Here is a 25957-nt window from a genome sequence, read left to right as displayed (position 1 = left end):
GTGTGGTGTTTATTGTCAGCAGCTCTCCCCCATCAGGCCCCTGAGACATAGAGTTGTTTCAAAGACATTACTGCTAAGTCATAGAATAGCTTGTTTGTATGTGTGTTAGTGTGTACATCCATAAACCCAGATTTCGTATAATCTTAAAAAAATGAAATGTGTTCATATAAGGTCCCCTGGTGTGTGAAGGAGGTACTAGCATTGACTCTCTAGGAGACAAAGCTTCATGGTCTGTAATATTTCTCCAAGCAGCTTTCTTCTCATGATCAGTGATAAGAGGATACTCTGAAGGATTATATACAGGTTGTTATGGTATAGACAGAGGATTACTGCAGCTATTGTTTGCATGGCTTGGTTTTACATCAGTGCCTTTGAATTTAATCTCGTTCATTACATTACTTAGATTGTTGAGAAGATGTTCTTTGCTGAGGTTTTTATGGCTCACATGATCAGATTTCTCTGTCCATAGATAGCCTTTGTGTTCTAGGAAGGGCCTAGGGTCCCGTAGTCCTGTTGACAAATGAAGTTGGCAGCCATGTTTTGGTAGTGCCATCTGTGAGCCTTGACAGGTTCAACTTCATAGCAAGAATGGTTGTGGTGCTGGTGGAATGTGGGTGCTGGGGAGGGTAAAGAATGGTGTTTTCTTGGTTTTGCCAGGGCCTTGAGGAGCGAAGGGTTGCATTGGTTAGGGGTGGATGTGGGCAGAGGGATGGTCAAAGGAATGGCTTCTAGATTGTCGTACCTCATTTACACGGCTGGGATGGCTGGATTAGACAGATGATAAACCCAGCCAAAACAAGCAGAAGTATCTGAGCACACTGAGTACAGCAAGCCCGGAGAGTCTGGGCAGCTCCCTTCTCTGTGGCAGGGAAGGTAACCTCACTTCAGTCCAAATGCGGGGTAGGTCTGAGTGGTTCATTCATAAGCAGTCCTTATACCTTCATGAGAGACAAGTTGACATACAAGCCATGGCTGGGAAGACAACTGTGCTCTGTTTTTCTCCATTGTCCTACATGTTTGACTCAATCCTTAAAACAGTGAGTGAGCTGATCAGAGTGAACACCTGAAGTCTAATTATTGATTCAGGCCAACTTCAGATGCATGACCGAGGCCATGGTCCAGCCTGAGAAGAAAGGTGATCTCCTGAAGTAGATAAAGCCTCAGAGTGTTGGCCTGTAGAGAGGGCTGGCAGGAAGGCACGGCGTGGCTCTCGCCAGTGCACCTCGCTTACTGGTGATGCCAGGACACCAGCCAATCCATAAGCACCTCGGATGCTGTGTGGCAGTCAGTAGTTCTCATTCCTTGAGGGCTCTTTACCTGTCTTTGAAAATGGCTTCTTCCCAGAGTGTGGTGGTGGAGCATATCTTCCTTGGTTGCCTTCTGAGCAGAGATCAAGAGGGACTACCCCCACTGCACTTCTATTCTTCAGCACTGAGTGTGGACGCCAGGAACTGCCCTGTGTAATGCCGATGGCCACCCACCCCCCAGGGAGCAGTACCAGGTGTGCAGTCTCCTTTTCTGATCCAGCTTTCTCTTCTTGCAGGTGTACACCCTGTTACCAGCACAGCCACAAGGTGGATTTCCTGTGTGCTTGAAGAGAGAGAAAGCAATGTCCCCGTGTCTGTAGAGATGATTTGCAGTCCAGCCCTGCTGAAGCTGACCGAATGAGACTATGGGCTGTGCCTCTGCCAAGCATGTCGCTACTGTTCAAAATGAAGAGGAAGCACAGAGAGGGAAGAGCTACCAGAATGGAGATGTGTTTGGCGGTAAGTGCTCACACACTTTCCTTCTGGCCTGGTGGGTTCAGGCCATTCCTGCTGGCGATGGTGGAGAGTGACTACACTGATTTGTGTCCTCTGCTATTGGGTCAGAGGGATGTGAGACTTGAGCATAGTCAGTGCAAACCCTTCCTATTCTCAGTTGCTATCATTTGTACCTAGGGAGGCTCAGAGATGGTCATAGAGGTTTTATATACAAGTTCTCGTGCACATCAACCTAAAGAACTAGAGAGGCTCTCAAGTTGAGATATCAGGCAGTGACTCGTGTCCTCAGGGGTGACAACCGAAAACACAAGCCAAAAGTGGAGAGAAGGGAGGTTTGTGAGTGAGATGGTGCCTGTGTTTTAGGGCTAATGAGTGAATTCATATTTAAGAATGCAGTGAAGGGTAATTTTACTGCTCCTAGTGCAGTGGTCCTACAGATTGCCAAGGTCACACACACTGCCTCTTCTCTAAGCCCAAATAATTAAAAACCCAAACCGGTAGCTTTTTAAAAATCAAGATGCTTCACATAAACACTCAGATGTCTTCAGTCGCTCTCACAACTCTGGTCTTCATTTCTGGGCAATCGGCAGGGTAGTGTGGTGTTTGCCTCTGCAATCAGCCTGGGGCCTCCCTTGAACCACACACCCTCCCGCACACTTACACACCAAGCCTAGGTCACTGTGACATTACCTGCCTGGCCATTTACTGGATTTTGAGCTTCTTGACCTTGGGTTTATCCTTGGAAAGATCATTTTCTCCTTTGATGGAGTGTGTATATTTGAACACAATTCTAGTTAATGTAGGGCACATGGAACAGGTTTTGTTAAATGACTTTAGTAGAAAAATCCAACGACCTGAAGATATAAATAAAAAAAGTAGCTATGCTATTTATAAAAAAATAAATAAATAAATACCATTTCCTTTCTTATTGGATAAAGAATCTCACCAAGAAATATCTCATCCCCCAGTTGCTCTCAAACAGTGTGGTCCCTTGTATGATGACTAGCTGTCTGTGTGTGTGTGTGTGTGTGTGTGTGTGCACATGCCTGCAAGTACTCACTTGTGTATGTGTAGAGTCACATCCTCCAATCACTCTCAGACAATGTTGTCTGCTGTAAAGTGTCTAGCTGTACGTGTGTGCACATGCCTAAAAGTGTGTGCATGTGTGTAGAGGCCAGATACCTACCCTCAAGCACAGTCCACCTTGGGTGTTTTTTGGTGTTTTGTTTTGTTTTTTGACACTGACTGGATAAGCCCCAGGGCTCCATCTCTCCAGTGCTGGGATTATAAGCATGTGCCACCAAGCCTGGCCTTTCTGTATGAGTTCTGGGGAACAAGACTCAGGCCTTTGTCATATAAAGCAAGCTCTAAACTAGCTGAGCCATCTTCCCAACCCTGGCCTTTGATTCATGGTAACGATTGTTTTTGAACTGGGATTTCCACTGTTACATTAATGTGCGCTAATGAATGAGGAGTTTTATTCCAGTAACAAATTTGTTGTGATGATTACCTGGAGGATTTAAAGGATAGAGGAAAATAATGGATATTTGAGCATCTTACTAAAGCCAGACACCAGCTACTGCAACCTCATCTAATGGAAAAACAGCTAATTGGAAATAGAATCATTATTGTGACCCTTTAATGCTTAGCTTCTGAGAGAAAATGATCCACCATCAAAGATGTTTTTAAACTAGCCTCTGTGATGGTCTGTCATGATCACTGTGATGATGGAGCTACTGCGGATGGAGCTGCCACCATATGTCAATCCCGGGAGGCATTTGCATTCATTTTCATGTTGAATTTTCACAACAATCCTGTGAAATATGTGCTGTCTCAATTTGCATATGGAGAGGCTGAATCACAAAAAGCAGGCTGTTTCAAAGCTGCCCAGCTCTTCAGTGTCAGCATCCACGTATCTCGGGCCCTGGCTCACCACTTCATCCCATGCTCCCACTGCAGAACAGTGTTTAAGGCCTTTGGCTAAACGTCATGGAGATTACAGAGGCAAATATAGCATAGCTCTTGCTATCCTCGACTTTGTGAGAGGATAAGGAAGTGTTGTGAGACAAAATAAACCAAATACCATACGATACCTATCATAGTAACTTTAAAGGTAGAATCAGAATGAATTCTTTTTACACACACACACACACACACACACACACATACACACTGTGGTTAGGAAGCATATGTGTGTGTGTGTGTGTGTATGTATATATGTGTATATATGTATGTATGTATGTATATGTATGTATATATGTATATGTGTGTATATGTGTATATATATACATATATATATATACATACATACACACATACTATACTTCCCCATATATATATACACACACATATATATATTCACCATATATGTGTATATACATATATACATAATATATGTATTATATATATGTATGTATTTTCTTCCTGACCACAGTTTCCTCTCTCTCTTCTTCTCCCAGTCCCTCCTACCTCCCTACCCCTGCTGCTACTTCCAGTCCTCCTCCATTTCTCTTCAGAGAATGGCAGGCCTGCCATGGATATCAGCCAACTGTGGCATATCCAATTGCAGTGAGACTAAGCGCCCGTTAAGGAGAGATGAGGCAGCCCAGTAGGAAGAAGGAGTCCCAAGGGCAGGCAACAGAGTCAGACAAGCCCCTGTGCCCACTGTTAATAATTCCACAGAAGACCAAGCTACACAACCGTGACATATGTGCAAAGGCCTAGGGACTCACAGCGGCTCCCAGAGACTGAACCAACAACCAGGGAGCCTGTATAAATGGATTCTTTATAGCGGTGGCATATGAACCTGGCCTGGAAGAATCTAAACTTGTTGGATCAGAGTTTAGGAGAGAGCTAGATGAGAAAAGGCTTGAAATCCTGTGAGACATATTCAAGAGTTTTTTTTTTTTTTTTTTTTAAATCTCGTTTGAATGGAACATGAGATATAAGTGAAGAAATCCAAGCCAGGGTTAACGTCTAGGAAAAATACATATTAAATTACAGTCTTTAGAGAGAAAGTCTTAGGGCAAGATTTGGTGATGTTAGTATACAGTATTCATATTCAGCTCTTCGGCGGTTGCTGGGTAGACTCTTGGTCTCAGGGGTTTGTATCAGCCAGAGCTTGTTCTATTGCTGGGTCAGCTGGGTGTCATGCAACTCATCTCTCACCCTCCCAGTCCTATACACCAGAAGCCACTGAGGGCCAAACATCCTTCCTAAGAAGAGCAAGACTGTGAACCGCACATATGGATGGTTCCTAAGGCTAGTTACCTGTGCGCCACATCCCACCAGCTAAAGCAGGTTGCCAAAGACCCAAACTCAAGAGGGGTTAAAGTGCATGCTGACCGTACTGTATTCATAGCCAGGATGTGCGTGCAGGGAGCAGCTAGAGTCTGGGGAGTTGGACTATTCCAGCTCTACCTAGTTCCTCCTAGCTCTGTGCGTCTGTGTAGCCCAAATCTAAGAAGTACAATTAAAGAAACAGCTGAGGTTTGTTGCTGCTGTTGTTTTTTTAATCTCCCTAATCCTCATTGAAGTTTTATTTACCCCACTATTTATCATCTGGTTAGTTTCATTTACATAGTTACAAGTTTGTAGCATAATGTTAAATAAAGCAGGAATATAAGGGTGGGAGAAGCTTCACCAGTCATGAGAGATTCTTTTTCTAGCTTTCCTAAGGTCTGGCAGTAGAAATCCCAGAACTCAGTATTGAAGAAAATGCTGGACCCACCATGTTACTGAATGCTGCCATTTAAATATAACAAGCTATGTCCTGCTTATATCTCTCCACTTGAACTAGTTTGCAAGGAGAAGATCTCCTATGCCAATATTACCACAGATAGTGCAAGTTAAGTATCTGGCTTGTTATTATCCATTTAATATCTTTTGTCACCCACCGGCCAGGTCGGCGCTCTGTTACTGTACAGTAATTACCTCCAACTTAGTGTCACAACGCAGTGTTACAGTGATACAGTGATACAGTGATGCAGTATTTCTCTCTTTGGTGGATCTCTTGGGAGCAGTTTTCAAAGAGAGGTAGAGAGCTCCAAGGAAATGAGAGCTACTGACTGTCATACAGCATCCGAGGTGCTTATGGATTGGCTGGTGTCCTGGCATCACCAGCAAGCGAAGCGCACTGGCGAGAACCACACACACAACAGCACTCTACTGTCCGGAACAGGGTTGAGCCTCTGCTGCAGTTCACTCTTCACAGAGTTGCCAGGTTTCTCAAACAGCTGCTCTCATCCATGTGAGGAAGGCCAGGCTGCCCTGTGCCGTTTCTACTGCCTTCATCTTTTCAAATACTTTCTCCAGGGTAGACTGTTGCGTGCACGCATGCACGCATGCACGAGCCATTTCTAAGGTCTCTGAAGCTTCTCTTTCTTCTCATCCCAGTTTTAGTTGTTCTGTGGGTCTTTTGTTTGTTTGTTTGTTTTTTAAATAAATCATGTATTTGTTGATAGTCGTGATCTCTCTTATAAGCTGGTTAGCCAGCTGTGGGTAGGAAATGCATGGTCTTTAGAGAGGACCCAGGTTTCCACAGGGCTAAGTGCAGGATGAAGGCGGAATGCCCAGAGATCAAGTTGAACACTGACCGTTCCATCCTCACTTTATAACTAAACTGGCTCTCACTGCTGCTGAGTTTGGTTTCAGGAGCACCCGATGTTCACAGCAGCCCTTTAAACAGAGGGGCACGGATCGTTGTAGTGAGCCTTTTGGATGGCACTGTAAGACCGAGCAGCCGGCCAGCAACCAGGAACCTAGCTGCTCTCCTTCGTGTGGACTTAGGTATATTCTCACCCTTGATGGTTCATAACTTGGCACGTGGCCTACACTGCTGCCTGTTTAAATGTTGTAGGGACCAATTTATCAGGGCCACGTTGAAGATTAAACGATAAAATGTTCCCGATGTACTTAGAGTTGCGGAGCAGTGGGAGGCAAAGTAATAATTCACTGTGTATCCCTCATAATTTTGATTGCACAAAGTGAAGATTCATTAAGGACACTTTGCTCATAGGATAATTACAGAGAGGGTACTGTGACTCTGTGTGGGACCACAGCCATTAGCCACATGTGACTCTGAAGCATGGATGATGTGGCCCAGCCTGAGATGCTTTTTACATTTTGTACTAAATGAAGAGCTAATATGGAAAATAACCAAAAAAAAATTAGCTCATTAATCACTATTGATCATATATTCAAGTGATAATTTGGATCTATCAGATTAGGTAAATTGTATCATTAAAATTACATGCACCTGCTGTTTTTTAATGCAGCCACTAGGAATACTAAGAGGCCAGGCCAGGCATAGTGGCGCATGCCTTTAATTCCAGCATTCAAAAGGGAGAGTCAGATCTCTGTGAGTTTGAGACCATGCTATGGGGTCAGCCAGGGCACCCTTAAGAGGGTGACTGAATAAAGTAAAGGTAGTCTGCACGGGCAGTGGGCTTTATTTAGTTAGAAAGAATGAAATGAGGTTGTGTGCAGAAAAATGAATGGAACTTGAGATCTCTGTGTTGATAAAATAAGCCATTTACACACAGACAAGTTTGTCTGTTTTCTCTCATATGCAGAGTTTTGGGGAAAGAGACTTAAAAGTAAAAAAGAGACTAAAGTAGAAAAAGAGACTGAAAAAGATAAAGGAAAATGGTATGACTAAATTACTTTTTAGACATATGCATGGAAACGCCACAGTAAAATCTATTGCCTTGTATAATTTGTGTTTACCAATAAGAAACTGAAAAACAAAACAAAAAGCCTTAACTCAAGATGCGAAGAGCATATCCTAGTGTGGTCTTGGAAGATATCATGGTGCTTCAAATAAGGACTCAGAAGGCTTTGCATGGCTAGAAGCCCACACAGACTTCATACATTACAGAACTTTGACGTGCGGGCCAAGAGTTTTAACTGCTGCTTTCGTAATAAAAGTACAGCCTGCTTTGTTACTTAAAGCCTTTGAGAATCAAAACTCTACTGCCTGAGGGAAGTTGCTTCTGGAGAGCTTGGAGATCCTGAATTAATTCAGTGTTTTCTAAAAACTGCCTGTTTCATACCAAGTAGCCAATGGCAGTTGTTTCTACAATGTGTTGTACTCCATATTAAGCATGTCTCACATCCCTTACTTCATCTTCAAAGCAGCCTGAAAGGAAAGAGGGATTCTAGTGTACCAGACTCCACTATCAGGTGATAACACACACACACACACACATACATACACATACACACACACACACACACAGATCACACACACACACTGCTTAGCTCAGCGTCCATATGCATATACTCATATATAGTTTATATATAAATATATATATACATTTATATGTGTAAGTTTTTGTTTATATGTGTGTATGTATATACATACACATATATACACACACGTATGAGCTTGTTTTTATATATGTATATACTCATATAGTTTATATATAAATGTGTGTATATATGTAAATTTTGGGATGCAAATGTGTATGTGTATGTATATATATATATATATATATATATATATATATATATACATACATATGTATGTATACATACACATGCACGCATATATTCACTCCCGGGGAATATTCCCAAATGCTAATTTTTCCTCACTGTCAGCGAGCACTGAGAGCCTGTTCCCTTGCTGTTGGATATGGACGTAAGTGAAAGATAGATAGGGTCATATACCACTCAGTGTTACAGGCAGCCTGACTCCAACCGGAAAGAGCCTTTGACCTGGCAGAACCTGTTACAGGGTTACCATTACAGGATTACCCTCGGAGCCCTCAGGATTCCCAAGGGGTCCCAGCAGATTCCTTTAGTCACGCAGCTTCCCCTCCAGAAGCCTTGTGTTTCTGTAGCTGCCTGGTTCCTTCCCTCTGGCTAAAGTGAAGTGAGCTCGGCTTGGTGGAAGGCTGCAATGAAGCTGCTGGTGCGTCTGGCATCCTCCAGTGAGGCCCAGGGAACCCAAGCTGCAGGCAAGGCTGGCTGGTGCTGGGGGGAGTTCTCCAGAAGTGACTCATCAACAGGAGTGGGACTGGGAGCGTCTCTTCACCTTTAGCATTTCTCAGTGTTTCCTTCCAAAATGACATCAGAGAATTTGAAACTGTGACTTCTTCCCGGAATCCTGGCTGCTTAACAAAGGATGTTTCATGGGCATCTCCTGGCAGTCTCCATGTTGCTTCACCTACCTGGCAGATTGGCCTCATTTCGTCTCTGATGTTCCTGTGTAGAGATCCACCCTGGGGCTTGAGCATGGCTGCTGCTTTCTCTACTGAATTATTACATGGCATTAAAAACATACTACTGGACTCTTGATTACAGTTCCTAAGTTTTCCCACATGCGGTTGTTATTACTGTTACCTCTGTTTGAAAGGAGGAGGCTGAAGCTAAGGCCTACCCTGGTCACATGGCTAAAGAAGTGGGACTGTTTATATAATGAGGAGGGTAGCTTGCCTGAGGGCACTCCCCTTCAGGAATAAACGTATCTGTCGGGGTGGGGGTGGGGCATTGAATCTAAACTAGCTTGTGTTTAGGAGCTTTGGGGAAGTAATTGCTAACTGCCTGCTTTAACTCAGCCTTGGCTGTTAAGAGAGGATGTCTGGAGATTCTATTGTGGTAATTAGGGTTATTTTTGGTGGAGTTGAAGTACAGTCATGTTAACCACACAGCTATGAAATCTGGCAAACTGGCTTCAAAGCCTGGCTGAGCTCCTCACAAACATACATAGACTTGTCAGACTCATGAGCTTCTCGTTGGCTTAGGTCCTGTCTGTGCAGTATGGGGGATACCAGGAGTTTGCACGGAGTTGTGGGCCTTGGACGCATTGTTGTATGTTAAGCTTTTCTGTACTACTTGGTGACACATGATAAGCAGTGAAAGGGTGCCAACTGTTCATCTCCACCATCCTGTTGGCAGCCCGAAGACATGCGTGCTTATGTATGCAGCTGTGACTTCTCAAAGTTGTTGATCGGTCCTTTGCGATTTAACTTGAGAAAATCATTATCCTTTTCTTAGGGTTGTCACATTCAACAGACTTGAACAATTGATTCATGAGCTTGAATTATTTGTGTTACTATGGTCATTCTCTTCTGTCTTGGCCTAATCAGAACTTCTGTCTATGTAAGGTGTGTGTGTGTGTGTGTGTGTGTGTGTGTGTTAAACCAGAAAGGTAAAGGTTATGACTTAGAAATAATAAATATGATAAGATGTTGCTGGAGTTTATAACCCTATTAAGCCTGTATAAAAGACACACAATCCAGATATTTTAATTATAAGCCCTATACCTAGATTGGGCAGGTCTAGGGCTATACTTACTTATTCCCCAGCTATAAGGCCCCTTATCACTTGCTGTTTCTCCTGATCATGCAATTCTGGTTCATGGCGACTTCCACCAGCCTTCTTCCTCGCTCCCCTACTCTCTCCCTTCTTGCAACTCCCTCTCAAGCCTCCAGTCCCACCTTTGCCCTCCACTGCCCTAATCACAGGTTTTAGCCTTTATCTGACAGTTAAACTGGGGAGAAGGCTCACCTGGCATCAGTTGAGCACCTGATGATCTGCTTGTAGGGGGCAACTACCTCTTGAGGAACCAGGTTTAGCATTAGAATACAAGCAGCATCAGGCCAACTCACAACAATAAGATGGCGTATTTCCATCTAAGTATGCTTTTAAAATTTTCCCACCGTACAGCTTAATGAGAACATGCTGTATTTGTTGTGTGTTTTTTATTGCTGTGACCACATACCCCAGTAAACAACTTCAGGGGGTAGGGCCTTATTTTGGTTCACGGTTTCAGCCTGTGCTGGCTGGCTCCAGTTCCTTGGGCCTGATGTCAAGTAGAAGTCATGGCAGTGGAAGCAAAGTGGCAAAGAAGGCTCATTCATCGGGCAAGGAAGCAAAGAGAAAATGAGGAAGGACCAGCGGACCTCTTCCTCAAACTAGACCTCGTGCTGAAGTTTCCCCACCTCTCAGTAGTTCGATTGAATTATGAATTAAAACAAAACAAAACATTGTGTCCACTGATGAGGTCAAAGCCATCAGGACCTGCCACATGTTTCATCTCTGAACCAGTCCTTCAATGTGTAAACCTTTAGAGGACTCCAAATCGAAGCCATATTGCCAGACATAAATTAGTGTGTGTGTGTGAGTGTGTGAGAGTATGTGTGTGTGAGAGTGTGTGTGTGTGTGTGTGAGTATATGTATGTGTGTGTGAGTGTGTGTGTGTGTGAGTGTGTGTGTGTGTGTGAGTGTGTGAGAGTGTGTGTGTGTGTGTGTGAGTGTATGTATGTGTGTGTGAGTGTGTGTGTGTGTGAGTGTGTGTGTGTGTGTGAGTGTGTGTGTGTGTGAGAGTGTATGTATGTGTGTGTGTGTGTGTGTGTGTGTGTGTGAGTGTATGTATGTATGTGTGTGTGTGTGTGTGTGAGTGTGTGAGAGTATGTGTGTGTGAGAGTGTGTGTGTGTGTGAGTGTATGTATGTGTGTGAGTGTATGTATGTATGTGTGTGTGTGTGTGTGAGTGTGTGTGTGTATGTATGTGTGTGTGAGTGTGTGTGTGTGAGTGTGTGTGTGTGTGTGAGTGTATGTATGTGTGTGTGTGTGTGTGTGAGTGTGTGAGAGTATGTGTGTGTGAGAGTGTGTGTGTGTGTGTGAGTGTATGTGTGTGTGTGTGTGTGTGAGTGTGTGTGTGTGTGTGTATTTTCCCTGTGATTTCCCAGCTCTTCCTGTACATGGGACTAAGGATGTTTCCAGAAAGATATTTCTTTGTGAAGCAGTGCATTGAGAATGAGGAAACAAGATGCTGACGGTGCCTGTGGCTGTCATAGAGAACTGCATCTAGAACTAAATGAAAATTTAAAATGACATACCAAATAGGGATCATTTCATCTCACATTGCATCTGTGAAGAATATTCATACTATTAAAATTGAATTATCAAGAATTTCCAGACGAAACTAGCGCGCGTGCATGCTTGTATACCTTTGTGCATACCTGTTACAGTGTATTTGTGGAGGCCAGAGGACAACTTGCAGGAGTTGGCTCTCTCCTTCCCCGATGTCACCATGTGGGTCCCAGCAGCAGAACTCAGGTCACCAGGCATGACTGCAGGTGACCTGCCATTTCTCTCGGCATCCTCTCTCTGGCCCTTCAAATGAATCTAAAGATGTAAATGTAAGATAAGAAATGTGGTGCTGAGGAGTTAACCTCAGTCCATAAAGCGTTTTCCACACAAGCATGAGGAAAGTTTCATCCCTAGGTAGGGCTCATGTAAAAAGTCATCCATGTATGACCCGGAGAACATCACGGAAGGATGGAAGAGATGGAGCATGGGAGGTGTGTTCCAAAAGAGCTCTTCTGGGTAAGACATAGAGGTTGCACTTAAGAACTCACCAATGATGTGGTTATTTACACAAGACAAGCCCAAGATTGGCTCAGTCAACATTTCATCATGGAAAGGGGAGGAGCTGATGAGACCCCACTACTCCCCACTACTCCGTGAGAGTTGATTGACAGTCTCTTCAGTGAGGTGGCTACTAATAAGTTGTCCATTCTCCAGGAATATCTCCCACTTGTGCTCACACAGGAAGCCTAATTAAACACAGTAGATCACACTCACAGAAGACAGGAAAGTATGGAAGGGGCAACATGGAAAGAAGAAATGTTTCAGAGAAAGGAGGGGGTGGGGTTAATGGAATGTGAAAATGGATACAATACATTCCATGCATGCATAAAACTCAGAGTAAAAAAACGTTTTACCAAGTAATTTTTTTTTCCAAAGTGCCAGCTGTGATGACATCACGTGCTTTGTAAACTCAGGACAGAGAAGGAAGAACAGGGGCTCCCCGGCCAGCCAGCCTAGCCAAGTGCCTTTATAATCTTAGGTTGCAAAATGTCTTCCCTATAATGCTATGAAATCTGATCCCATAAAAACAAGCTGACACATTTGGCTGCATGAAAATCTAAAACCGCTGTGTGGCATTAACTAAACAAACCATTGTAAGCTAAGTTAAAAGACAACTGTCAAACTGTGAATACCATTTGCAAAACAAATAAGGTAAATATGGAAAAATTAAAAAAAAAATACTAGCTGAAATCTACAAGCAAAGAACATCCTAAGGGAACACTGAACTAAACTTGCGACCAGGCAAGTTATAGAAAAGTTGACAAGAGTTCAGACAGAAAATATTCAACTGCTCATAGTAAATCACTCCTATCCTCACCCACCCACCCCCATTCCCAACCAACCTCCATTTCCACCCAACCCCCATCCCCACAAAAAGAAAGTAAAACAAAGTGGTTTTTACCACCTCAAACTAGGCAGGAGTAGACATCTATCTGTCTTATGTTCTGATGAGTAATGTCAATCCAGAATTTTTTTTTTTTTCTGGAGCACAGAATAGCAGTGTGCCTATGGGATTTAAATAATTATGCCTTTTGCTCCTCCAGTTTTGCTTTTTCTTCTTTAATAAGGAGATAACTAGACAGGCAGATGTTGTCCACACCTGTATGCTCAGAGGTCTCCCTCACTGTCCGGACATGTGCGCCATTGAACCGTCAAGAGATCAGTGATCCTGCAGCGCTTTAAAGAAAAAGGCACAAGGAGACTTTGCACAGCATGTCTTATTTATGGTGGCTTCTCAAGAGCTTTATTCTCAGTTATATTTACCTGTTTGCTCATCTATTTATTGATTTATTTATGTGTGCACCATAGTGCACATGTGGCGGTCAGAGGACAATTTGTGAGTCGGTCTTTCCTTCCACTTACATAGGCCCTGAGATTGAACTCAGGTCATCAAACCTGGCAGAAGGCACCTTTACCGACTGAGCTGTCTTGCTGAACATTTGGGTTTTGTTGTTGTTGTTGTTGTTGTTGTTGTTGTTGTTGTTTTTGAGCCTTACAGGGTAGCTCAGGCTGGCCTACAGCCTATTTATCTACCCAGGCTGGCCTCACATTCATGGCAATTGTCTGTCTCTGTTGCGATTGGAGGCATACGGTGCCATACCTGTCTGTACATTTTATTTGTAATATATGTATTAATCTATGTCATATGCATAAAGAAAGAAGGTGTTGAGGAGCCTTCCACCAACATTAGCAACAATAGTCTTCCTTTGATAGTTTCAGGTGATTTTGAATTTAGAATTTAGGTGATTTGAATTATAAATATAAATTCTTTATTTTTATAATTAAAGCCTATTATCCAGTGCAACTATTTATTTTGATAAATAGAATTTAAAAGTTTCCAACCTGCAAAGGGCTTCAGTTGTATTTTTGAGCAATGCAGATTTGCTCCCTCAGGAAAGGATACTATGTCTGGAAATAGCTTTGGGACATAGGGATCTGTGTGGTGGTATGTTTCCTCAGGTAAACAGATGGGGCTGATCTAGTTTCATTCAAGCCTTTGTGTCCCTTGTCAGTCTGCAAAACATTTGCTGACTGTTTTGTGTGCTTTGGACACCACACTAGGCATCACAGCTCATACAGACCAGACGGGCAAAACTAATCTGCCTTTAGGGAACTAATAAGTGGTGACAGATGGATATCTTGGCGTACAGTGTCAGTATCCTGTGGTGATATAGCGGAGGGTGCCTCAGCACAGGCTCTGGGTGGACACACACAAAGCATGATTAAAGTCTTTGCATAAAAGATGAACAAACAAAAGAGCCGATGATTCTGAGACATGGTGCTGAAACAGGCAGAGGACTCAAGACACGGTGCGGTGCATATGAGATATGTCTAGAGGAGACTGGGGTCTGAACAAATAAGCAAGAAATCAGATAGAAAACCTAACATCAGGAAAGGAGCCTTAAATATTTAGGAATTTCACACTAATTCCCCTCCCCCCAAGACACCAAAAAGCTCACACAGACAGTTTAAGAATCATGTTACAGACCTGGAAATTGGCTGAACATCTGGAAAATGCTAGAAAAAAGTCTAGTAGATGGAGAGCTAATTCCTTTGATGGTCGCCCTTACCTCATATTAGATAATATGGATCCTGAAACAATAGTTCCAGAGCACAGGCTCACATGTATGCTGAGAGGACATTATTACTAAACCATGACAAAGCCAGCTAAGTCACGGTATGACAGCATAGCCTTTGTCTTTTGGAACTGGACATGATCTACTTATTCTTTTGAATTGCTGGGGTCTTCAAAGAAATGATGTGTGCACATCTTAGGTTACATGCAGATACTCTTCATGAAGACCATCAAGGAAGCTGGTAAAATGGCCAGGTGACCTGAGCTCAATGCCAGAGCACAGGCTCACATGTATGCTGAGATGCATAAAAGATGAACAAACAAAAGAGCCGATGATTCTGAGACATGGTGCTGAAACAGGCAGAGGACTCAAGACACAAATAAAAGCCAGGTGTAGTGTAGGTAAAGACAGGTGGATATCTGGGGTTCTCTGGCCAGCCAGTCTCATCAAAACCGTGTACTCCACATTGAGTGACACCATTCTGTCTCAGAATATAGGTGGAGGATGATTGAGGAAAACACTCAGTATCCACCTCTGGCCTCTAAATGAATATAGACACATGTGGATGCATACCTGTACACATGCTATGTGTTCATACACACACACACACACACACATACACACATGCGTGCACTCACACACAGACAACCACTAAGCTTTGGGAGTCATCACCACCTTAAGATTTAAGTTGCTCCCATTGCTTCAGGGAGTTCTGAATCTTTGCCTATTTCCAAAGGGGAAGAATGAGACACATTGGGAGGAGTCTGCACTACTACTTCATTCCTGTGGGACAGCAGGAGAGACATAGTATCCGTGAAATGAGCACCTCCATGAGACAGCAAGAGTATGGTATAGCCCTCCCTTAAGTATTCTTCAGCTCTGAAGTATTTTCAGTTGAGCAGTTTGTGGTCATACATTGTTGTCACAGTTTAATTGCATTTCTGATTACAGTGTTCTAAACTCTGAGGAAAGTTGCCCCAGCCACTTAAGTGCTCCTAAGCTAATAATCCCCCTAAAGAGTGTTGATTGGCTAGTTTCAAGGTTAAGAGTGTTGCATGGGAATGAGTCTATAGGAGAAGACACTGTATGCCTGCTGGGTGTGAGTACCAGAGATATAGATTGAGGCATCCCGCCCTCAGACTTTAAACTGCTTTACAAGAAATGTGTAGCAAACTATTCAGCAAGAAACTGGGGACAGAAATCAAGCACTAAAGAGCAGTGAGTGTCCTGTGGCCCAAATGTCCACTAGTCCCCTGTCCACCAGTGCCCTGTCCATCAGTGCCCTGTCCACCAGTGCCCTGTCCATCAGTGCCCTGTCCACTAGTCCCCTGTCCACCAGTGCCCTGTCCACCAGTCCCCTGTCCACCAGTCCCCTGTCCACCAGTGCCCTGTCCAGTAGTCCCCTTTCCACCAGTGCCTTGTTTACCAGTCCCCTGTCCACCAGTGCCCTGTCCACCAGTGCCCTGTCCACCAGTCCCCTGTCCACCAGTGCCCTGATATTCATGCTCTGAAGGTTCATGTCACCTCTCAAGTTAATATAATGAGATTCTAACTCCCAACTTAATGTTGAAGGTTAGGTCTTTGGAGATGTGGTTAGGTCCCGAGACAACATTCATGAGTATTCTGAAGGTCGCACAGGTCACTTCTTCTAGCATTTGGTCAGACACTCTTCTCTTTTTGATTCCCAAGCCTCATTTCATCAGTGAACAATGCGTGCTATTGAAAGAGGAAATAAGGAAAGCTGGAATATTAGGCATGGAGAGGGATTTGGAAAATGTCCAGAGACAGTGTCTTTGTTCTAGAAGCTTCCAATTCAGTGGTAGAACACCTTAGATCACCTGTCTCACTGATTTATTAAGCACTATATAAGTGAGGCTTTCTTGTCCCTGGCCTGCCATATGGGCAGCCATAGATAGTCACTAGGAAGTGGTGACTACTGTGACTCTTCAGGTGACAGTGACATCAGAACTCAAAAGACATGCCCTCTTTTTTTTTTAAATATTTATTTATTTATTTTATTACATGTAAGTACACTGTAGCTGTCTTCAGAGACTCCAGAAGAGGGCATCAGATTTCGTTATGGATGGTTGTGAGCCACCATATGGTTGCTGGGATTTGAACTCAGGACCTTTGGAAGAGCAGTCAGTGCTCTTAACCGCTGAGCCATCTCACCAGCCCAGACATGCCCTCTTATTGTAACTTCCTGAGCCAACTTTGGGTGCTATCCTCTGGAAAGTGTGATTCCAAGGAAAGCAAAGGGCACTGGTGTTTGGATGCAGATTTCTTGAAACTCATCTGATGTTTGGTACTGCTTGGCTCTTGAGCTCCTTGGACCATATAAAAACTGTATGCACCAGATAATTAATGTCACAATAGTAGTGTGTATATAAAAGTTCTGCTAACATATAACTATCCGTTACTGTATAAACATGCATAGAAATTATCTTTGAAAGTTCTTAAGATTTTTTCTAATAAAATCTTAGCTAAAAAGGGCCATAAGTGGGGAGGGATGAAGACTGTGAGAATCAAACATAGTTTCTGTAGTCCACTTCCTTTTACTCATAACCCATATTTGGAGTTATATGAATATTCATATATGAATGTGTATGTCTACAAATATTCAAAATTTAATTAAAATGATTTTATGAGCATTTGTGTATGACTATTAAGAAATCACGTGGGGCTGGAGAGACAACTCAGGAGTTAAGAGCACATACTGCCCTTGCATAGGGTCTCCATTCCCAGCACCCATGTTAAGTGGCTTGCAAGTACCTGAGACTCTGGTTGCAGGGGATCAAGTGCCCTCTCTGGCCTCCTGAGGCATTGCACTCAGGTGGTGCACATACACATACAGTACAAAATAGAAGTTAAAACAGAATGGAAGGTAGAAGAATAAAGGCAAACCAGAAATAGCACATCTGCATACTATAAAATAGCTCATCCTCCACACTGCACAAGTCCCTCAAGCAGCGAGCAAAGCAACACGAGCCCCAAATCTCTATCCAGACCATGCTGCATTTCCATTTGAAAACCATACTCAAAACAAACTAAATTACATTTGAATTCTCTTCCAGCCATGGATATTCGTGCTTTACTGTGTAAATGTCACTGCTGATCTTGATAGGCATCCACAGAGGAAATTGTCAGATTATATATGAAGACGGGCGTTTAGTTTTAATGTACCGAGAGCCTTTGCATCTATTATGTCATCCACGTGGCAGCATTTTTTTCATTGAATTTCTAGTTCTGATTACCTCCTTCCACTCAAGAAATGTCTTTACCTCACAGTGCTCCTGTCTTGAGAGAAAGGCTGTTCTCCTGTGCCTTACCCAGTTTTCCTGATGCAGCTATTAGATTAGCAAAGTGTTAGAGAGAAAACGCTGTGGTTTTAGTTCTAGTGCAACTCTCAAAATCAGAAGTATCCACTTAAGAAATACTAATTGTGCAAATATTATTAAAAGAAAGCTTGACTCTTGCCAGCAGATAAAAGATGTAATTGGACAGTGCCCGTTTTACTGACATGATTAGACAACCAAGGATCATAAAACCGGAAATGAGCCAGGCAATAGCTGGAAGGACAGATAAATATCATCGGACAGGGAAGAGAACACCCGGAGAAAGACATGAGATCAGCAGGTGACGGGGTGGCCAGGAAAAGTCAGGGAGTTGTCTTTTGCACACACCCGAAAGCAGGAAGCCAGGAGAGTGCTTGAGACAGCAGAATGTTTACAGAAGAGGAACCCTAGGCCAGCTGTCTGAGAAGGAGCTGTCTGGGGGTCCCAGGACGGAAGCTTGAGACTCTGGTGCCCAGGTGGTACTCAAAGAGGAGCAGCTAGACCCAGGAGCTGAGGCCAAGATGCAGGAGAGGGTTCCCAGTGGATGAAGTCTGACTTTATTTGGATGCACTGTCACGGTCACATAGAAGAAAATCTGATACTCAGATGCACAGTTGGGTGACTGACCGTAGTTAATAACACTGTCGTTTGTCTTTGAGAATAAGCAGAAGCAGGGATATTTGAATGTTTTTGCCACAGATAAATGGTGTTCAAAGTGGAGTCATAACCCTGATTTGGTCATTGCATGTTGCACATGTACTGGAACGGAACAATGTCCTCTGAATGTTTGTATGTATTGTTTGTTAGTCAAAAAGTTATAAAGAACTTTTTATAAAGCACAGTTCTGGCTGTCATGTAGGGAATCAACTGTAGGCGAGAGAGAGGCATAATATGGTACCCCTTTAATCTCTGCTCTTGGGATGCAGAGGCGTGTGTTTCTCTGTGAGCCTGAGGCTAGCCCAGTCTATATAGTGAGTCCTAGGCCAGCCAGGGCTATGCCGTGAGACTCTGTCTCTGTTTGGAGGAGTGTGAGAGTGGAAGAGCAGTTAAGAGCCCTATCCCATTGTTCTGTGGCGATGGGGTCTGAACTAGAGTGGTCAGCTGGGATGGCGAACCCAGTCCGAGTTTGGGGCTCATGGGAAGAATGATTAAGCATGTGCCTCATCACGTCCCTCTTACCCCTGGTTTTCTCCATGGGGCTGGAGTGGTAGAAGTTTGTGCCAACAGACGCTCCCCTCCTGAAGCAAAGGCATCCCCTGAAGCTTCACGATGTGGGATGACCATGACACTTGAGCATTTAGAAAGTGTACCAAGCTGGGCTGAGAGATTAATATGGTCGGAGCCTTCGTAGGTTAATGTCCCTGCTTTGCTTTTGCATTTGGTTCTGGCTGAGAGGTGAAGAACAGGTGTAGAGGTGATGGTGATGTGCTTACTGGAGAGTCCAGGGCTTAGCTGTGCACAGGCACATGGTAGAGAGCCACTTATCGTCTCTAGGAGCCACAGAACCCAGTGACGCTCTGGTGCACTCAACCTAAGCACGAGAGGGGAGTTCTAAACATTCAGTGTTTGTTTAGTTGAAATGCATTATTCCTAGGTTGGGGGCCAGGACTCCCAAAGAGGCATGGGTATGCCTTCCCCTCCATAAGTCATTTCTGTCCTTCTGCCACAGTCTCCAAGTCGTCCATTCTTGTCACACCTCACGATCCTCTGAATGCCTGTGTTTTTATTTCCCGTCTGCCCTCAGCTTTTGGTCCCTGTTCCCAGCCTCTCCATTTCAGAAACATTCACTGTTTCCTCCCCAGGTAGCAGCAGCATCTGATGCTACAGGAGAGGAACGGTGTGCACTTAAAACATTGCTGTATGTGGAGTTGAAGCAAGCACTCAGATAAGTTCTCACTGGGAACCTGCAGTGCTCTCTCATCTGCCTTCCCTCTGTTCCACCATCCCTACCCTAAGAGCATCGGGAGTCTCTGGAGTGCTTACAGCTGGGGAAACTTGACCCGTAACACTATACAGGGCATCTGCAAACCTCCTGTCAGACACATTGATGTTTGTGTGAAGATGATCAATGCTCATTGGCCTGATCGCTTACGGATTGTGGGGAGCAGTCAACAGACGATGAATCTTGGAAGATGAGGTCGTAGAAATAGTCAAATGGCCACAAGGAAGGGAAGAGAAGGGAACAGTAGACTGAGATGCTTAAAATGGCCTTTGTGGGTTAAAGCCAGGCCCACCTGTAGAGCCTCCTGAAGGAGCCATGACTGGAGGTGATCTCTGGGTTTATGAGGATGCAACAAGAGGTACAGGCTTATCAAAGGAAAGGCGAGCTGAGCCAGCAGACCTTTCTTGTGCTCCCGGAATTCCTGCTGCTCATTAACAAAATTTATGGACGAGGGAAGCAAGGAGTATTTTTTAGAAGTAAAGAAATGACATTATTTTGCCATGAAGTATGGTTCAGATGTGTTTTTCTATTTTAAAAGTCTGATCACACTGCTTCTCTCAGGGAATGACTTGGGCTGAAAATGACTCCATCCATTTTCTTCCCATTCTTTCCCATAATGACTTCGCTGCTGACAAAGTCTTTCTTAATAGTTCTGTAACCCAGGTAAAGCCAGGCTTCTGGAGGCCAGCATCAGTATTAAAAGGAATACCTTACATCACTGAAAAGCCATTCAAACTTTTACTGAATGGTCCCTAAAACCTGCAAAGCCCTCTCATTCGTGATCAGCACATTGGAACTTACAGATTCCTTCATGAATCTCTGCTGTTGGTGGTTCCTATCTTTCTTCTTTTGAACTACCTCAAAGCTCTTTTCTTGAATGCTCTGCAGCTGTTCCTCCAGACCAGCCTACCAAGGGCTTCCGGCTTCTCCTGACCTCTCTCCTCTTCAGCCTGCACCTCAGGTGTCACAGACTGGCCCTGTTCCCTGGCTAACCTCCTTACGCCTCTCAGTCTGTACTACAGATCTCACTAGCCCACCTGCCCTAGGCAAGGCAGCCTTCTTCTCGAGTCCCAGGATGTCAGGTGCTTACCATCCATACAAATGAGGCAAACATTTCTTTGTATTCTGTCATGATTAACTGAGAATTTTTCCTCTACCAGAAATTCACTCAAATCAGGATCCAGTGAAAGGAATTAAGTCAGATGGACATAGTCATTAGATTGTGGTTCTTCACACAGGCACGCGCACGCACGCACGCACGCACGCACGCACGCACGCACGCACGCACACTCACCCACCCACTCACTCACTCTCCTTTGCCTTAACAAGAGGGTGAAGGGGAGTTTTCTGGTATTGACTCCGAGTACAGGGCCTACTCCAGAAGGCGTATGGGGTTCTTCTGAAGTAAACATGAGTGACCGTGGCTGAGGCACAAAGATTGGGTTCCACTGGGGCAGAGGTTGTTTGAACTCTCACAGACACAAAACAAAACAAAGCCGAGAATCAATAGGAGCCGAATTCATTGATGGGCACACGGGGTAGGCTCGGCAGAGCAGAGCAGGGGCCCTCTCAGATGCTGCCCTTAGAAGCAAATGATCTGCCGGGCGTGGTGGCGCACGCCTTTAATCCCAGCACTCGGGAGGCAGAGGCAGGCAGGCGTATTTCTGAGTTCGAGGCCAGCCTGGTCTACAGAGTGAGTTCCAGGACAGCCAAGGCTACACAGAGAAACCCTGTCTCAAAAAACCAAAAAAGAAAAAAAAAAAAAAAGAAGAAGCAAATGATCTACTATGTCATACGTTTCAGATGTTTTACCTCATAGTGACAAAGACGTTCAGTCAGATATAGAGGTTGGTAGTGTTTATTGAGAGGACTAAAGACACTTTTGTAGCGTTCCGCCTCCCTACAGTCATGACGTTCTCCACAGTCTGTAGGGTCGACTCCAGAGAACTTCAGTTTGCAATGGATGATCATACACTGTCCTACTCAGCCATTGTATAAATCCGTGAGTGTGTTTGCTGGAGGAAGTGACTACAGATGAAACAGCTGCAGTGTATTAGAAAGACAACCTGTGCTTCTGGCCGTCCAGGGAGTGGTGGGGTTGCTGGTCTTATGCAAAAAGGATACATGTGACACCGTAGCAGCATCGTTATGTGTTAACTGCCCTTGCCCTATAGCTTGCCTAAAAAAGAATGTCACTCTTTGTATTTTTAGATTTTTAAATAAAACATATAAAAATGTACTGTGTAAATTCTGTTACAGACCCATGTCTGAAACTCTGCCATATAATAACCCAGTCAATGTTCCATGAAATTGAACCATTATTGCCACTAGAAGGAATTTTAACTGATTTTTGCTTACCTTTTGTTTAAAAATAAACAAGCATTAGATTTCACTATTGAGTAAACACACAGAAAGGCACAAGGAATTTTATGAGTGATAGTCACATACTTAGAGCATGCAGTATCTCAGCAGGGCTGTATATAAGTATGAATAGTAGCTGTACTTTCTCTAGTAGACTTCCAAGGGTTAGATGCTACCGAAGTTCAGTCCCCACAAGTTTAAGTCCAAAATTCTCCTTGTTCTTTAGGTCATTGACCCTTAAATGTTTTTTATTTATCAGGATTTGATCTAAACCCTGAAAAGAACCTATGAATGTGCAAAAACCTTATGTTAGAGCTCTTTGAACCATTAGGAGCAGGGTGTGTGTAACTATCCTAGAAACTATTCAGCGATGACCACCATCACAGCGGAGCCGGTGAGATCACTTTATACAAGGGCAGTTAGGAACTTAAGGTTAAGGACTGCCTGGCTCAGGCACTTGATGGCAGTTTGTGTTCTCCAGTGGAGTGTGCTCCATACGTAACGCCGTTCCAAATTTAGAGTCCATCTGGTGAACCTTGGCAGTGAGATGCACTCAGGCTTTGTGTGCTGAGGGATATGCCCAAGCAATTCTCAGAGTAGGGGCTCTCTCTCTCTCTCTCTCTCTCTCTCTTTCTCCAGCTATTCTCCCTGGCACCGTCTACACCCCTGTCCCCCATTCCCCTACATAGTTTATCACAGAACCCAGCACCTAGAGTATATTTGATAGGCGCTTAACAAATGAGGAATGATTAAAAGTGAATTTTGATCTGCTGGCACGATCAAAGCCTTCACTGTTTTGTGCACTTCAATACCTGTACTGCTAAACTTCAGTCCGACAAATGTCACACGCAGAGCGTTTGCTACTAAGGGGAACATAATACTCAACTTTAGAGAATGGGATGGCGAGAGAGGGAAGTTGGAAAATGGTAAGGATGTAAGAGGATAGGAATTAAAGTGCCTGGGCTCCCGGTTTCACTCTTTATAAGCTGTGTGTAAAACGAAGAAAGAGGAGATGGACTGGGAAGCAAGAGAAGATGCAAGGGAAGAAGGGACAGAGAGAGTACGGTGTAGCTGATGAAAAATGTCCAAATTTGATCCAGAGTTCAAAGCAGCAATCCAGAGTTCAGGAGGCTCAGTAGAGCCCCCAGAAGAAAAAAGCTGTGTAGCACAGGCTGTGTGCTGTGGGCTTCCTCCACTCCCATCTTAGCATACATCCAGCCTCATTTTCTTCCTTTCTACTGTACCTGTTTGAATGCATCCATTAAAGATCGTTCTTTAACAAAAATAACCTTTTGACTGAGCAGGAAAGAAAGTTTGAGAAAATAAAAGTTTGAGGAGTGACCTTGAGGCATGCCCTCCTGGGTCGTTGCAATGGAAGGGCATAGGGAGGCAGCCGTGAGTGAGCGCGCTGGAGGCCTGCACACTGGAGGCCTGCAGAGCTAAGGGAGGTGTTTGAAGAGGAGAGGGTTTAACATCAAGCATCCTGATTTTATTGGCTCAGCTCTAGCCTTCTGCCCAGGATAGGAGGAAATGCCTCATCTCTCCTCCAACATCATAAGACTGTCTCCTCTCAAGACGTACTATGAGAGCTTCTATACTCTTTGGGACCTGGCTCAGCTCTCTTCAAGATAAAGGAACATCTAGGAAGGAAGCAGAAAAGAAAGCCATCTCTTCTGTATTTTTTGCAAAGACATAAGCTTTTAAGTGCAAACCATTCAAGTTTGTGCGCGTGTGTGTGTGTGCGTGTGCGTGTGAGGGTGTATGTGTATCTTTCAGAATGTGTAATTGTGTTTGAGTGTATGTTTGAGTGTATATGTGTGAGTATTTGAGTGTGTGTGTAAGATGGTGTGTGTGTGTGTGTGTGTGTGTGTTTGTGTGTTGTGTGTATTTCTGTGTGAGTGTGTGTCACTGTTGTTTACTTTCAGTTCTTGCTAGAAAGGTTTAGTAGTTTGACCCCCATGCTTATCTCTGTGTTTCCAAATTTACACTTTCAAATGGTTGATGGTCATTCATGGGATAAGGGAGCATCAACCTCTCTACCCCTTTTTAAGATTTAAAAAATTTTTATATCTCTTTATATGTGTATATGCATGCCATGTGATGTGTGTGAATGCCTACAGAGACCAGAAAAAGTCATCAGATCCACCGGAAGTGCAGTTTAAAAGCAGCTGTGAACCCCCTGACGACCGGGATCTTTGCTTGTGGTTCTGCTCTACCTCTTCAGCTCTGGACTAACCCTTCTGAGTGAAAAGCTGAACCAACTCTGTTTTTGAAAAAAACTCTATTTTGTGGGAGACCAGGGGCTAAACTCCAATTCAAGAAAGAAAATCACAAAGTCCACCTGAGCAAACACCCTATGACAACCCGCCCTTAGCAACACCCAGGCTACAATAGCAGGATCAAGGTACATGGAGATAACTAAGACATCCTGCAGAGAACAGATAACCTGACCACCCTGCTTGTCAGGTGGTTCTGCCCTCTTGTTCAGATCCTGCAGTTTACACCAGAAATGAGTTTTTTGAAATATTAATTGGCTGATCTGCATGGAAATTCCCCAAGTTTGCTGTAACCACAGTAAGCACCCTGCACCCTTAGACTCGAGGCTCCCACTCTGACCTGCTGCTCTGGGTCTTCCCTGAGAGCTCATAGTAAAGAGCTTATATGTTTCCATGGGAACCGGCTCCTGGGTGGTCTTTGGGTACCTGCAGCTCGGGCATAACACCAAGCGCTATCCCTCAGGTGCTCTCTGCTATCTCCCAGGTTTACAGATGGGTCTGCAACAGGCTCATTAATAGTAGTAGTCCCTGTCTTTGGGATGGAGAGATGGCTCAGCAGTTCAAAGCGAGAAGATCTGCTCTTTGAGAAGATCCAAGCACCATTTCTAGCACCATGGTGGCTAACCGCTCTCTGGAATCCAGTCCCAGGAGATTTGACACTGTTTTCTGCCTCAAAGGTCACTCATTGCATTAGTGTAGTGCAGACATGCGTGCAGACATAACACCTGTACACACCAAGTAATAACAAATGAAATGTCTCCAAACAAAGCAAGCAAGCAAACAAACAAACAAACCGCACCCTGATTTTAATCAATTAGAGGGAGATAAGTGCTGTTCTAATTTCAGGATTATTAGAAGCCAGAGTTTTCACAAGCATTGCAGATAGAAGAGGAGGGGATTCGGAAGCTTTCCAGGAAGGCTCCTTCAGCTAAGAAGGGCTCTTACAGTTGTTTTCCACGGCAGTGAAAGTCTGAATCAGCTTTGACACTCTTTTTTTTCTTCTTTTTTTTCGTCAATGGCTGCTACCAAACAATCCCTAATTCTCTATGCTGTTACCTTGAATAAGATGCTAAAAATCCCACCACAGATCTGTTTTGACTGGAAGCCTGAACATGTTTACAGGGGCTGAACAGCCGGCCTGTGTTCCTGCCTTGCATTTTAATAAGCCACCTGACAAGATCGACAGGAAGAGAGGGAACAGATGTGAGGGAGAAAGACAGCCCCGCCTCTGCTCATCATCAAGGGACCACACCTTGCTGCTATCAGGACACTGGCTTGGCTTGTAGTGGTGGCTGTGTTACCCCCACCCCCACCCCCCCACCCCC

The 25957-nt window shown here is 44.1% G+C and overlaps 1 protein-coding gene across 2 annotated transcripts in view; it reads left to right on the top strand.

The window, feature by feature from the left end:
- CUNH1orf21 (chromosome unknown C1orf21 homolog) overlaps positions 1-25957 on the top strand; it is a 201950-nt gene that overhangs the window by 83767 nt on the left and 92226 nt on the right. For both annotated transcript variants that reach the window (XM_021170447.3, XM_021170455.3), the window contains exon 2: positions 1544-1766. In XM_021170447.3, the coding sequence (XP_021026106.1) occupies positions 1673-1766 (94 nt within the window). In that variant the 5' untranslated portion in view covers positions 1544-1672. The remainder of the gene's footprint in view (positions 1-1543; positions 1767-25957) is intronic.

The sequence above is a fragment of the Mus caroli genome, unplaced genomic scaffold, assembly GCF_978045245.1.
Source record: "Mus caroli unplaced genomic scaffold, Mus_caroli_1 scaffold_1, whole genome shotgun sequence".
Taxonomy (NCBI): Eukaryota; Metazoa; Chordata; class Mammalia; order Rodentia; family Muridae; genus Mus; species Mus caroli.
Note: the sequence above shows the minus strand (reverse complement) of the source record. Positions and strands in the feature narration are given on the sequence as shown.